Raw genomic sequence first — 14,135 nt, forward strand, 5'->3', positions numbered from 1 at the left:
ACCCACCTTGTCAATCATTTATTAAGTTGTAAATGTGAATGGCTTCATTCCTTCTAGCAATGCCTCAGTAAGAGCTACAGTATTAGTGCTGCTGTGACTGTCATTTAAGCAGTAAAGACAAATCTTTACGACAAGACATTTATGGCCGCCATAGCTCATGATGTGTCATTAGTGTTACTCATTGGACAATCATTACTATATGCACAATGTAAAAGACAAAGGTGTGAAATGGACTCAGAGGTGTAATGGCTGAGCAAGATAAAACGGATGATGAGTCATTTGAAACTTAATTCCTCACATTGTAGTTTAAAGATTTCATTTGACTGACTTTGCGTGTGAGCCTACATGTGAAAAAAAACTCTGACGATTAGAGGAGAAGTAAAAATAATCCTCCACATTCACCTACCGCCCTGATATCACAAATGGAGCTCAGTGGCATCACAACACTGCCCGGCATGTGGGTCGTCAGCCATTGTGTTCCTGTGTGAATGTCTACAGTGCAAAGGCATGCGCTGGTAAGCTATATGGTAGTCAGGTGGCTGCTATAAGATTATACACCCTCTTCCCTTTGCTCTTTGAGCTTCTGTGTGCATGCATGTCTTTGGACAATGTGGTTACGGGATACTTCTGTCAGGCCAGAGAACAGCGGAGCTTTAAGGTGACGTGTGTGTGTGTGTGTGCATGCTGTGGCATGTGTTCGCGCGTAACCAGAGACAGTGATTAAATGTTTTAAAGCACAGATGATCCAACAGGTGCTCTGGCTCGCTGTCTCTTGTTCTCTCACCCTTTCTAACTCTCTCTCTGTTTCTCTACTGTACGTTGGGCCCCAACCCTCTCTGTGACCCCCTCTTCTGAACCATTGAAGCTCTTCTTGTCTTCCCATTCTTGTCCTGAAGGATATTTTAAGCAACAAAGCCCTTCGAGTCCTTACGCACAAAGACACACACATGCTAAGCAAAGCTATTTCTTGTATTGCATTAAAGAAGGAGAAAAGACAACATAGCGCAATGGAAACCTTTAGAGCTGCTGGCAAATGTTAGAAACAAGGGTCAGGGAGCTAACATGTGTTAAAGCACAAGAGGGCATTAATCATTCAACCTTTTCTTCACGCATGTATCATCAGAAAATAATGTTGTGTAATGTAAAGGAATATTCACGGGCACTGCCAGACATTTGTCGTGCCAGCTCTTGGCCTGGGCAAGCCGCATCAGAGCATAAAGTTGTACTTTAGTGCCACCTGGCACTGATATCCATAGCTACTGTTGGCAAGACACTGTAAGCCTGTAAATTCTAACAATGCAATGTGATGTCTGAGTTTGACAGCAAACTCAACAACCGTAATATAAAGCCTAACAACTGCCCAAAGAGCTGATAAAAGAAAATCAAGGGGTAGTCAGCATCACAAACATTTGCTCTTTCAAAAAGTAAACAACTCCCATAATATCAGTGATACTTTAGTTCATACCAAGTTGTCTTGGAGGGGCATGCAGGGGTTCATTTTTCCAGCTGTTTAATGAAAAAGCTGAATTTTCCAAAGAGGGATTATTAACATACCTCTTCTTCATCATCATCCTTTTCTTCTGTTAAACAGTTTGGGCATGAGTTGGTTTCTTTTCTAACTGGTCAAGTTACCATCACATGAATCCTCAGGGATTCATTCACATTCAGGATCTTTACTTTTACAGTTGGAAAGTGCGTCATGTGTAATGGAGGACTTAAGAGCACACAGCGAAACAGGCCCATTTTGTCTCTTAAAATTCTTCCAATAAAATTGCTAAAAATCTCAAACCACAGTGGGCGCAGAACACAAACATTCACTGACAAACACGCTCCACAATATCTTTTCATATTAAACAAGTGTCTTTGTGGTTTATCCTCCAAATGACTCATTTCCTCTCATTTCCTTGAATTGTGCATTTGAAAGTCCTCACATTTGGCACAGTAGAAAAATCCAGTAAAACCCCAGCTCTCTAAATCAAGTCCAGCTTTGAGAGGCAGTGTGCAAACATGTCATGTGTGCAAACATGTCATCTTACATTAGCCCTGAGGGGGGGAGGAGAGAACAGCCACCACCATCCGATACTTTCGAATAAATTAAACCCCCCAATTTGCACTTAAGTTGACTCCACTTGTCACATGACAGGGGACGAAAATCACACAGAGAACAAAGAAGTTAAAAGAAGGTGTGGGAAACATGCATCACACTCTCTCTTTTTTTTTAGTTCGCACTCTACCTGCTGGCTTCCATCATCAAATGAGAACGAAGCAAAGGAGGAGGGAGAGACTGGGGTAGATGTAAAACGAGAGAGTGCAGGAGAGGAGAGGAAAGAGTGAGAGAGAGGGGGGAAAAATGACGCTATGGATTAACTGTCCTTCATGCTGAAAATATACATCCCCAGGCGCTTGGCACTGAATTATTAATTCAAATTTGTCAGAGAAAGAATGAGAGAAATCTATTGACGGGGAGACGGGCCCTTTAATGGTCTCATTAAAGGGGAGGCTTCCCACACCAGGCACCTTCTGTACTGCTGCAGGAGTTTTCGGGGCGGTGGAGGGTTCGAGGGGGGTACTTGACCCCCCAATGATTTTCTGTCACTTTATCATAAACAAGAAAGGTTGACATGCCCCTCCACTCCCCACACTTTCCCTCCACCACCAAACAAACCCTGTGTGTAATTAGCCAAGGGGTGCAAAAGTGCACTGAATGTAAACGAGGTTCACACGCATGCATTGATAGAAAGAGACAGCAACAACACACACACATTATATGCTGCGCCTGCTTCTGCTGCTGCTGACAGGTACAAATGAAGTGTGAGTGCGTGTCAGTAGGGAGGGGGTGGAGGGGAGGGGGGGTGGGGTGAAGTCCAGAGGAGCTTGAAGAGTCACCTCACAGGTACAGCTAAATTGATTTCTAATTCATTCTTTTATTATATATATATTTCACTGCTGCATAAATCATTTGCTGAGATTACACCAAACACCGACTTTTTTTGTGTGGATAGTTGTCCAGATTTGAGCCTGTCAGTCAAGTGTTAGCGTCATTAGCGGCGAATAGCTACAGTACATGACTGGGAGCTGTTATGGTGGTGGTGGTGGGTGGTGGTGGGGGCTAACTGTCTTTACAATCCAGATGGCATTAGCAAGGTGAGAGCAGGGACCTGTGGGTGCACTCCACGGTCCGAGGTCGGCTCATTGAGAGGCATTTGGTTCCACCTCCAGGGGGACTTAAGACAGGGCAATAAGAGGTGGGTGGAGGGGGGGACTAGAGGGACCACAGGTTCATTGCTGATTCAAATCTCTTAGTATCCCTCTGGCAAATGGATTTTCATAACGCTGAGACAATGTGATTTTTTTTTTACTCCCCAGAAATATGATTTTTATCCCAGTGAGTCTGCAGCTCTGAGAAATAAACAGCAGCAAATGGGGCCAGTTGACAAAAATATTTTAAGCCGCAACACATATCTTCAAAAAAACAAAACAATTATAGTAATTATAATTATATGAATAATGACTATTTTTGTGTTATTGACCACTTTACCTTTATATGTTAAAGAAAAAAGTAGAGTCAAAAACTCTGGACTATCCCTTTAATACTTATTCCCGCTGATAATATCCTCCCTGGCTGTGCCCATCTGTTAAAGCCCTCAAAGTCCATAATAACACAGCCACAGATCGGACCAACTGATAGAGGATGTAAATTTGTTTTCCCCTTCACCTCCGGATAAACCCCCAGCACCTCCCAGCCAGCATAGTCAATGAGAGAGCTTGTCTCCTTCCTGCTTGGAGCGGCGTTTCTCTTGTTTATTTTATCGGACCTAAGGCACTTTTCCCTTCCTCTCAATATCTCTCGACCTCTCTCCATCGCCCCTCCGAGCCCGCCGACCCGTCCTTGGGCGACAGAACTGAACCAGCCGCTACCTGTTTAGCTTAACAACAATAGCAATGTTGTCGGAGGAGGTTTAGGTTTGACTTAATATATCCCCAACTGGACCATACCTGCGTAATTCTCTTTCATAGCCGCATGGCGTTTGGCCCCCTGAGTGGCTAAAGGGAGGGTTTGATGAGTCGGCGGGCAAATTGAGCCTTCATGCTTTATTCTGACATGCTGACACTAGGCAGTCCCCACTGGTGGCCTGTTTTCAGGAACTGTGAGACAGTTGTTATTATGCATTGTTAGCGCAGAGGATACTTTGCCTCTGGACATTGGGCTCTATGTTAGCTTGAGGGCATGTAGCTATGGTATATTGCTCTGTGCTGGTGAAATAAAGGGTCAGTTTTCAAGATGAAGGGTCACTGTTCAGGGCTTAATGAGGCCTTTGTTAAATGAGTAAAAAGCTAATAAGTGTAAAGGATGCTTCCTGAGATCCTTTCACTTCATTAGATGCACAAGAAAAGACGATTTGAAATTAGATGTGGCCAACAGGTTCTCTATAGGCTCAGATGAAACTGTCCACCAAGGGGCATGTGTTGGGTATGTTTTATTTGCAGATATAAAGAATGTTGTAGAATATTATAATAAAATGAAATAGACTCCTGTCACATGAAAACAAGAATTCCAAAAAATAATTAAAAGGAAGGAAGAGATGATTTCCATTAATCCAAGCCTCAACCCATCATTGCGTGCACCTCCGAAAAACATGTAACGGCAGGTCACGTAGGCGCAGACCTCCTGTTTATTATTGTAAGCTGAAGGCCATTTCCCATGGTGGAAACAAAGCTTGTATTTACTTTAATTTCACAGATAAGAAACAATGAATTTTTAAGACAATAAAGCCTCCACAAAAAAAGCATTTTAAGTCTTGTACGTAATTCATCCTGGCCTCATATAAGGCTATAAGGCTATATTGCTAGCCACAAGGCTAATTTTTGCAATGTAAGTTGTCATAGGGTTATGTTAATAATGTTAGCATGTTGTATTTGTGGAGAAAACATGTTGAGTAAATGACAATTGTTGTGTTTGTGAACTTTACGAGTTATAATGGAGCCAAACCTTTTACTTGTGTTTAACATTGTTGCTATAAAGCCATGTTTTATGTGTTTTAGGTGTGTTTGGAGTCAATCAAACTTTACAGCACCTCACAGAAACTCAACACAAAGGGATAGAAACCCTAACACCAACTAGTGTTTTGGAGGCGTAATTGCAGAATGGCACAGACATACCACCGCACAAGTATAAATGCGAACAACGGTACACACACAATAATAAATTAGCTTAAAGGACATTATATGCTCCAACCTAAGTGCTTGTTGGCTAGTCAAGCAGCATCTAAAACCTCTAGGCCCTACACCTTTCTCACTGTCTAAAATGTGTGCTATTCCAATTCAAAAAAGCCGTAATAAACAATTTTTGCCCAGTCATATGCACTACTGCAGTGTTTTGTGAGTATATCCCTGTCTTAACCCCCAAACAGTCTTGCAACATGTAGCAGTGTTTGTCTGTAGTTCAAGACATCATTATAAGAAATCAAACCTCAGCTGAAACGTGCTCCTCTTCTACCCTGTGATAGGATAGTTACTGTATGATGCCAGTTATCCTTTTAGCCTTTGGTGTATCAAGTCTCAAAGAACCCCCCATTAAATGTTAAGGAGCATACAACTCCAGTTTACCCCCCACCCCCGTATTTTTACCCGTCTCTAACGTGGAGGCCTCGTATCTGAGAAAGGGAATTCCCCAAATGGGACTTGGAGGAAAACAAGGAAGCTGAGAGCTCCGGGGAGAAGGGAAACTTGTTTGCTGGCAAGCATAGATAGATGAGGGAAGCTGAGCCTCCTGTAGAGGAAAACACACACACATACACACACACTTACATGTGAAATGCTGTCAGTGGAGTATTGATGGGAGCTGTGGTGAGTCTGTGTGTGTAGCTGTAGTGTGTGTGTTTGTGTACATTATGACTTTATTGTGGTGTAAGGGTAAAGGAGGTTGCTTTTCTCTGATACAAAGCGCAGCTTACGCATCAGGGCAGTGCACCGTAACTCAGATAATAGCCTATTTAAGTGATACTGTTAACCAAGCGGCCATTGCCCCTTGCCCCGTGAACCTTGTTTGCTTTGATCGCCCCTGCTGCCCTGTTTTTTAACACGAATGCTCATACACAAACACACAGCCACATTCTCGCAGTGAACACGCAGCTCAACATGTTGCTTATTGTCCTCAGTCTTCACTTTGTCCCCTCAACCCACTCCAAGTCAAAGGTTATTGGGTTCTCTTCTCTCACCGCCCCTGTCTCTGATTGGAGCCGAGCTGCGAGGCAGATTAATAATGAATAAAGTAGCAGTCGACGATGTTGACTTGATAACAATCCAGGAAGGTGCAATAAAGAGGACTTGGCCTGGACATGGGTTCAACTCCACGCTCTTTGAAGCACCGCTGCCGTAGTAAAAGGTGCTTCAGCTTTGATAGGCTCGTATAAACGCTTGTGAAAGCCCCTATTGGAAGACCAGGAGCCTCTAATTCCCGCCTATACAGGAAGTGACTGTTTTGTCTTCCACTCACGTTTAATTGGGCAACTTTACTGACAGCACTTGACTCAATAACCGTTTATGACCCGGAGTTTTATGTGTTGTTTTTGGACCCGGCAGGAAACACATGTTGTGAAGTTTGAAAGGCACGGTGAGCTGGCGGCATGTGACTGAGAGGTTCATTGATTGGGGCACTAAAAGTGTATTGTAACAGACCATGGTGTTATTTTGCAATGTATAACTGTTGTCCTTATATCAGTGTATTATATGAAGAGGACTTGCCTGGAAATAGGCGATAATGTAATGTGGAAATAGCATGACGGAAAGGTGTGGAGGGCATTTAAAGGTTTATCTCAACATCTCAGGTGTATTCCTAACTCATACCACAACTTTACATTTCAGCCTGTACCATGGATATATAGAATTACATGCATTATAAGGCTGCCTTACTGTAAGTGCAGTATTTTTCTACCAACTTAGCTTCTCAAAGCCATAAGCAAAGTGACGCTTGTTTGCTTTTGCAGAGAACAGTGAACTTTGACACCGAGTGATGTTTTTTTCTGATCAGTTTTTGTTAGTGTCCAGTCTGTGAGGCATCATTGAGATCAGAGTGAAGTAATGGAGCAAGTATTTGCATGAGTGAATGTGCAGTGTGTCTAAATACTGTGTGTGCACGTGTGTGTGCGTGTGTATGTGTGTGTTTGTGTCCCTGAAGCAGGTGGATTTCAAGGGGCGGCGAAAGAGTGTAAAAGCACATGCGGACACACACACACAAACACACATACACACTCACAGCACAGAGCCGATCTAGTCTAATTAAAAAGCACAGCAGTGATTTCAGGGGCTCTGTGAAAGAGAGATTGAATGTGTAAGTGTGTGTGTGTGTGTGTTTGTGTGTGTGTGTGCTTTTGCATTAGGTCGCTGGCTTCAGCATGATCGCCCGTCAAATGAAACAATGTATTCCGCGGGACCTCGGGGTTTCCATTTGAGTATTCAGACGCAGCGCTGCAACGAACTGTGGCTGTTTTATGTGAAAAAAAAGTTGATAATTAGTCCCACAGTGACTGAACAATGAGATGGAGAGCGAAAGAGAAAGAGTGGGGGGGCACTGAAGGAAAAGGAGAGAGTGCTTAGCACACTTAATGCTCCAACCTGACACTGTCTGGGAATCATTGATCACTTGTTTATTTTATTATTTTCTCCCCCACCTCTTCCCCATTCCTTCATCTCCTTCATCATCCCTCTCCTGCCTTTGAATGATCAGTAAATCAGAATCAATCCATTTGTCTGATTTGATAGCAACAAAATTAAGATTTTCTCATCAATCTGAGTATTTTTTTCTTTTTTAGGGTCTGGTTTTGCAAACGGGAGCAGATATCAAACTATTGTCATTTGTGCCTTTTCTTTTTGGAAGCCCTCATTCATTATTTTTTCAAAAGGGGCTCTGGTAATAATTAGCAATTAAAATGCTGTCTTTTTGCCTCACTTTCCACTAATTAGCTTGACAGAGACATTGGGTACTAATTCTCTGTAGTCTCTCCCCCCGCCCTCCCCAACATCCACACATACAACCATCAAACTCCCCTCCACATGCGTACACACTCACGCAGACACGCGCACAAACAGACAAAAATCTTTCTGAGAAACCATGGCAACACCTCACATGTTTTTGCTGTGATCCGGACTCACCTTGTCATGTTGCTGCAAAATTAACTAAATCAAACTCGGAAGAGGCACTGACATTGCGGAATTGATTATTAAGCAGCGTGAGATGTTTGTTATCGACCGTGTCTGTACTGCAGACAGCACTGAGCCTCTCTTGTAGTACACATTTTACAGATTAAATCATTTCCCATGCCTGAAATCAATTTGTAGACTTTTGGTTTGGCTCTGAATTTGAATATTTTTTTTCCTTCAATCTCTGACCAACTACGATACTATGATATTATCAACAGAAAATATAATCCAGAAAGTAATTATGAGTCAGCACCGGGGCTGTAGCTACCTCTGATGTCATGTCTGTATATTTTAGGGGAATGTGGGGGTCTAAACAACCTGCAAGGAGTTTAATGTTTGACACCTAAAAACGTACACACAATGGGTATTTTATATAATGATTCCAGCAGGTTTGGACTCGATTTACCATGCAGCATTTATGGAAACTTAAAGGTATACCGTGAGGATTGTTGGTAACCTGGTAGCTACCTGTTTATAAAGCCATGACCTCACCTGAGCACCGTGGGAGCCACACCTATAAATGTCCCAAACCCAGACAATAAGATGAAAATATGAAAAGTCTGTGCAGAAACATACACCATCACACCTGGGTCATATGTGATTCTGCATGAGTCTCTTCATTGTATACTTTTAATAAGTACACTATGATAAATCTGAATAAAATTTGAAATTACAGGGGAGGGGGAAGTGGACTCTCTGAAATCCTGGCTCCAGCCCTCAATAGCAATACAAAAAAAGTTCTCCACATTTTTAAAAGACTCTCTGAGCAACTCAGAAACTTTTAGCTACATTTGCTCGACGCGCAGATGAAAACAAGTCTATTATTTTTCTCGTTGACCTGCGTGGGACGCCTGCGTGTCAAAGCCTAAAGCCCACACTCGACTGGGTTAGCTTATGTAAGGCTATATCAATGCTTCTTGGAGGTGTTGGTGGCGTGAAAGCCGGTTCAGGAGTCTGATAGGGGGTCAGACAGCTGAGTGGCAGCAGGAAAAAGCACATGTCATGTTTGTTTGGAGCCTCCTTTGTCACGGGCCGCACCCCCTCCCCCTTTTCCTGCCCTCCTTTTGGCCTTATTTAGCCCCCCGCCGTGTCACCCAGAGGTCAGGGTGAGCACGCACACGCTACACACCAGCTCACACATAGGCAGGCAACACAAGGGGAGACAAACACACACACACATACACACATACAGATTGTAATAGCATGGTAGAGTGCATCATAGATGGAAGTGCCTTGAAGGACCTGCTTCTCATTCTCTAGACCTCATTAGCTGCTGATTTATCTCCCCCTCCTTCCTCCTAATGCTCTGGGTGGGTGGATGGTGTGTGTGTGTGTGTGTGTGTGTGTGGGAAGGGGGTACTGTGTGAGAAATATTATGTGTATTTCCATGGATTAGTGTCTGTATGTGTGAGAGAGAGGCGGAGAATTGGCGTGAAAGATGGTATATTATAGTGTGCGTTGGTGTGTGTTGGTCCGGAGGTGTCAACTAGACACAGGGACTCTGTCATTCCACATTAGCCCACTGTGAGCACACACGACCTGGGGTCAAACAGATTAATAAAAGATCACACACACACACACTCACACACACACACACACACACACAGAGCTACTATGTGATTAAATATTCTGCAGCCCTGCGCTTCATAATCATGACAAGTACACACAGCGCTCTGGTCCACCATTATCCATTTAGCAAATTTTTGTCTTGTCTTGCAATAATCTGCTCAAACCCCCAGTGAGCTTATTATTGTCAAGGAAAAGTGCTTATAGCTGCGCGTAAAGGTAGGATTTTGGAGGGATGCAAGATGTATTTTGCACAAGGAATTAATAGTGAAAAAAAAAGACTTCCCACCAAGATGAATTTCTGCATTTTTATTTTTACCTACAGTTTTTTTTTTCTACAAGACTGATGCTTAAAAAACAATCTCTATTTGTCTCTATCTTATATTTTTTACACTAATAATTACGACACATTCTGTGTTGTTATGATATAAAAGGATGGTGAAGGCGTTAGGTTAGGGAGCAGCTCTGGTGCTAATATGACTGTAACTCTGCCCTACATAATTCATCGACTCCTCGGGGAATTAATCTCTCGAGAGAACCTTTTTTTTTTTTTTTTTTTGCCTTTACCTGATTACCTCCACATCGCACTCTCAGGAGGATTCAGACGAAAAAAGGAGAGGAGGGACGGATATTTCATCATGTGGTGCATTCTGAAGTCCTTTTTAAAATTTGAAAAATAAATAAATAAATGAGTCATAACCAAAAATTTTAAGCTGTAGCACTTTTGAGAATACAAATTCGTATATATATAAGATGTCTTTGTCATAACAACTTGACATTAACGAGAAATGCACCTCTTTTTGTGTTTATGACAAGTTGACATAATGATTGATACAAAGACATCTTCTGGTAATGTCATCCTGGTTAATGTCAAGTTGTCATTATAAGGACATCCCAAACAAATCTAATGTCAACTTGTCATGACAAAGACAACTTCTGGTAATGTCACTTTAATTAATGTCAAGTTGTCATAATCAAGACAACCCAAACAATGTCAACTTGTCATTACAAAAACCGAATTACACTTAATGACAGCAGGCATAAAGGTTTATGACATGTACATAATGTTCATGACCGTGTCATGTCATAGTTATGACAGTGTCAGGTCACCCTTATGTAGATACCTTCAAGTAAAATGTTACCCATTGAAGCATGTAAACATGTTCTAATAGAGTCCCAAAATTAGTATAAGCCTAAAAATGAGCATAACAGATTCCTTTTTGGTGGCTGATATTCAAAAGTTAGCAAGTACCTGGCCTAAATAAAGGACTGGATGTGGACACACTCTAATCACACTAATTAATTTCTATTGCTGTGGACAAATGTTGTCCTTAGAAACTTATTCAGCCATTGTGTGACACATGAGGGCTTGTAATTATCTGCCATTATGTCTGTGTTTAGGCTTTACAGTATAATTATTTGTCATTGCTTTGTCCTTATACTCCTGCTTATATACTGCTTTTGTGTTATCTTTATCTAACCTTTTATTTTGCTTCCTCCTGTAGATGTGAAGAACCTGGAGAACTTCCACCTGGTAGAAAGCGTCCAGGAGCAGGTCAACGCAGCACTGCTAGACTACGTCATGTGTAACTACCCACAGCAAACAGACAAGTTCGGCCAGCTGCTCCTCCGGCTGCCAGAGATCCGTGCTATCAGCCTGCAGGCCGAAGAATACCTTTACTACAAACACCTGAACGGCGACGTGCCCTGCAACAACCTGCTCATCGAGATGCTTCACGCTAAGAGAGCTTAGAAGGGGGACTGCACTGCCCATAATGCAGCTGTGCAGACATCCTGAGAGTGTTGCTGCAGCCCATAAACTCCTAATTTCTGAACCTTTCAGCTCAGTTATGACTGAGCGATGACCTGGAGGATGGAAAGCAGAGACAGTTAGCAACTCTTGTTTATATTAAGCTCATTTTGATCTTCAAGTTACAACTTGGAGTACGGATTTGGACAAAGACACATGCACAGAGACATCATGTGAACACACAAACAAGCATATGGATCCCTTTATTAAAAAAAAAAAAAAAAAGTCAGACTGAAGATCCATCTCCTTATCCCTGCAGACAAAGACACAATGTAAGGAAAAAAGACTTGAAACAAACTGCTTTGGCACGAAATGGGATCTAATCGTCTGCACGAGCACAGATGATCACATCTGGCAGGCTGCAGCTTATAGAATTAAAAACCCTCAAGTGTTTTAGCACTGGTGACATTGTGAGAGGCTTTTTGTGCTGAGGAAGGAAGCTGAGTAACACCGCCCATCTTTCACAGCTTTGTGACACGACTAGAGCCGTGGCTGATTTTGGTCGACGATGCTCCGGTGTGCTCTCTCACTGAAACCGGCTTTTAGCTGTCGTTGGTACTGTAAAGAAAAACGGACAAGCAGTCAACCAGGCCAGAGACTCCTACCTACTGTCACATCCGTTTTTTGGACTCGCATAAGACGCCTGCCATGGCAGCTCAATCTGACTGAGGAGGGAGAACTGATGTTTCAAAAATAAACGTCTAAAAAAAAGAAAGAACATTCTTTAATGAACAAAATGATAAATAGGCCAATAAGAAGAAAAATACAATGTTTTTTTTTCTCTTGTAACAGAAGTCATTTGCTCCTCATGGTCACCTTGTGGTTCCCCTTTCTTATTCCACCTCTCCCCCAATCATCTTAAACTATGTACCTCAGAAAGACCAGTGTTAAATAAATTCAATTAATAATGTCAGATGAAACAATTGTATTTATAGCCCTTTTTTCCTGCAAAAAAAGCACCCTCCCTTTTTATTATCTCATTACAACTGGAACAAAACAAAGTGTGATTCTGAAGACGGAGAAGGATCGACCCTGCCTTTGTCCGGAAAGACCAAAGCCTGCTGCAGAACAGAAGAAGGAAATTACAAAAAAAACCTTAATAATCAGTATTAAGAGAGAAAAAAAAAAGAAAAAAAAAAGATTTGTGATGTCACAGTTATGTGAGTCTTGCCTTATTTCATTACCATGCTAGCTAACCGTGCAGATGTGAATGAAAATATGTACAAATATATATATAAAGTATTAATGTTGTAAAAAATTTAAAAAAGAATAATTCAACAGGTGTTTACATTCATGTGGTCATATGGGAGAGAACTGTGATGAAGCATAAATTGCAAAGCAATGATTTCTTAAAAAATGAAATCAACGAAATGAAAAAAAAAAGATCCCTCTGGTTTGCTTTCTTTGGTGTGTGTACAGTGTTTTATTTTTTATTTGTTTTCTTGAACAGTACTTAAATTATGTCGTGAGACACTAAAATCAAAAAGGAATCACACTTAAATATTAATTTCTATCTGTGTCTGCTGGCATTCAAACATTTGTTTCTTAAGCATTGCTGTATAAGGGTTCCGTTTCACTTTCAACCTTTTTTGTAGACTTTTTTTTTTTTTTTCCTTTTTTTATTTACAGTGCTTTTACCTTTTTGATGTACAGTATGTCACTGGTTACGCTTAATAATGAAGATAATTTATTGCGTCTCTGGGTTTCCATCTTTGTGTTACATGACGTGAGGTGTCCGCGCCAGAATAAATTTGTTTACTGTAGCATGTTCTTGTTTTGTTTCCATTGGTAGTTCAGTGATGCAGGTCTGGAGCAAGATAATAGGCTTTTCAAAAAGGGGAAAAGAAATCACCGTAATGTTTCGGTCTTTTAAATGTTCATGCAAGTCAGTGCATTGAAAAGAGTATTGTATTTAAGCGAGCAGGTGTGAAAGATGTTTGTGCCACATCGGTTTTTCTTTTCAACCTGCATCATTGTTCTTTCCAGTTTGCTCTTATACCAAAGACTGCATCTCCCCTCCGCTGCCCCATGAGCTGTGACTTCTAGTATTGTGTCAAAATGAACAAAACCTGGCTTGTTTTTTTTATTATTTTTCTTGAAAAATGACATCCTAAATTATTTCTGTGGAGTTTCTCCACATGTACTGTAGTTGTTGTTACTGTTTTTATCCAAAATGTCCCAACACTTGCCTCCCACAACAACCTGTGGTGTTTATTTGTTTACCTGTCGACATTATGTCAATGAAGTCATTGAACGATCAGTAGTTTTAAACAATGGCATGTTTAATGTACAGAAAATTCACTTAAACCCCCATGTCGTTAAGCAGTTCTTGGTCCTGAGCTCCATTTACTGACACTCATTCATTGCGTCTATTGATCAGACAATCTTTTATCACCCACAGATTATGTGTTTAGGTTCTGCAGCTGCCTTGGACTTCCTAGAACACGCAGTCAAACTCTATACCACATGCAGGCCATAGAGTCATGCACATTAACGTGGTCATTGCAGAAGTCCCCTTTTTTTTCTGCATGGTTGCAGTCCTGCTCGATCAACAACAGGA

General features: G+C 41.6%; 1 protein-coding gene across 1 annotated transcript in view; it reads left to right on the forward strand.

The window, feature by feature from the left end:
* Positions 1-13,338, forward strand: part of nr5a2 (nuclear receptor subfamily 5, group A, member 2) — a 73,026-nt gene extending 59,688 nt beyond the window's left edge. The window contains exon 7 of the mRNA XM_050054896.1: positions 11,271-13,338. Coding sequence (XP_049910853.1) covers positions 11,271-11,518 — 248 coding nt within the window. The 3' untranslated portion in view covers positions 11,519-13,338. The remainder of the gene's footprint in view (positions 1-11,270) is intronic.
* Positions 13,339-14,135: the final 797 nt, after the last annotated feature.

This window comes from Epinephelus moara, chromosome 10 (assembly GCF_006386435.1).
Source record: "Epinephelus moara isolate mb chromosome 10, YSFRI_EMoa_1.0, whole genome shotgun sequence".
In the NCBI taxonomy this organism is placed as follows: domain Eukaryota; kingdom Metazoa; phylum Chordata; class Actinopteri; order Perciformes; family Serranidae; genus Epinephelus; species Epinephelus moara.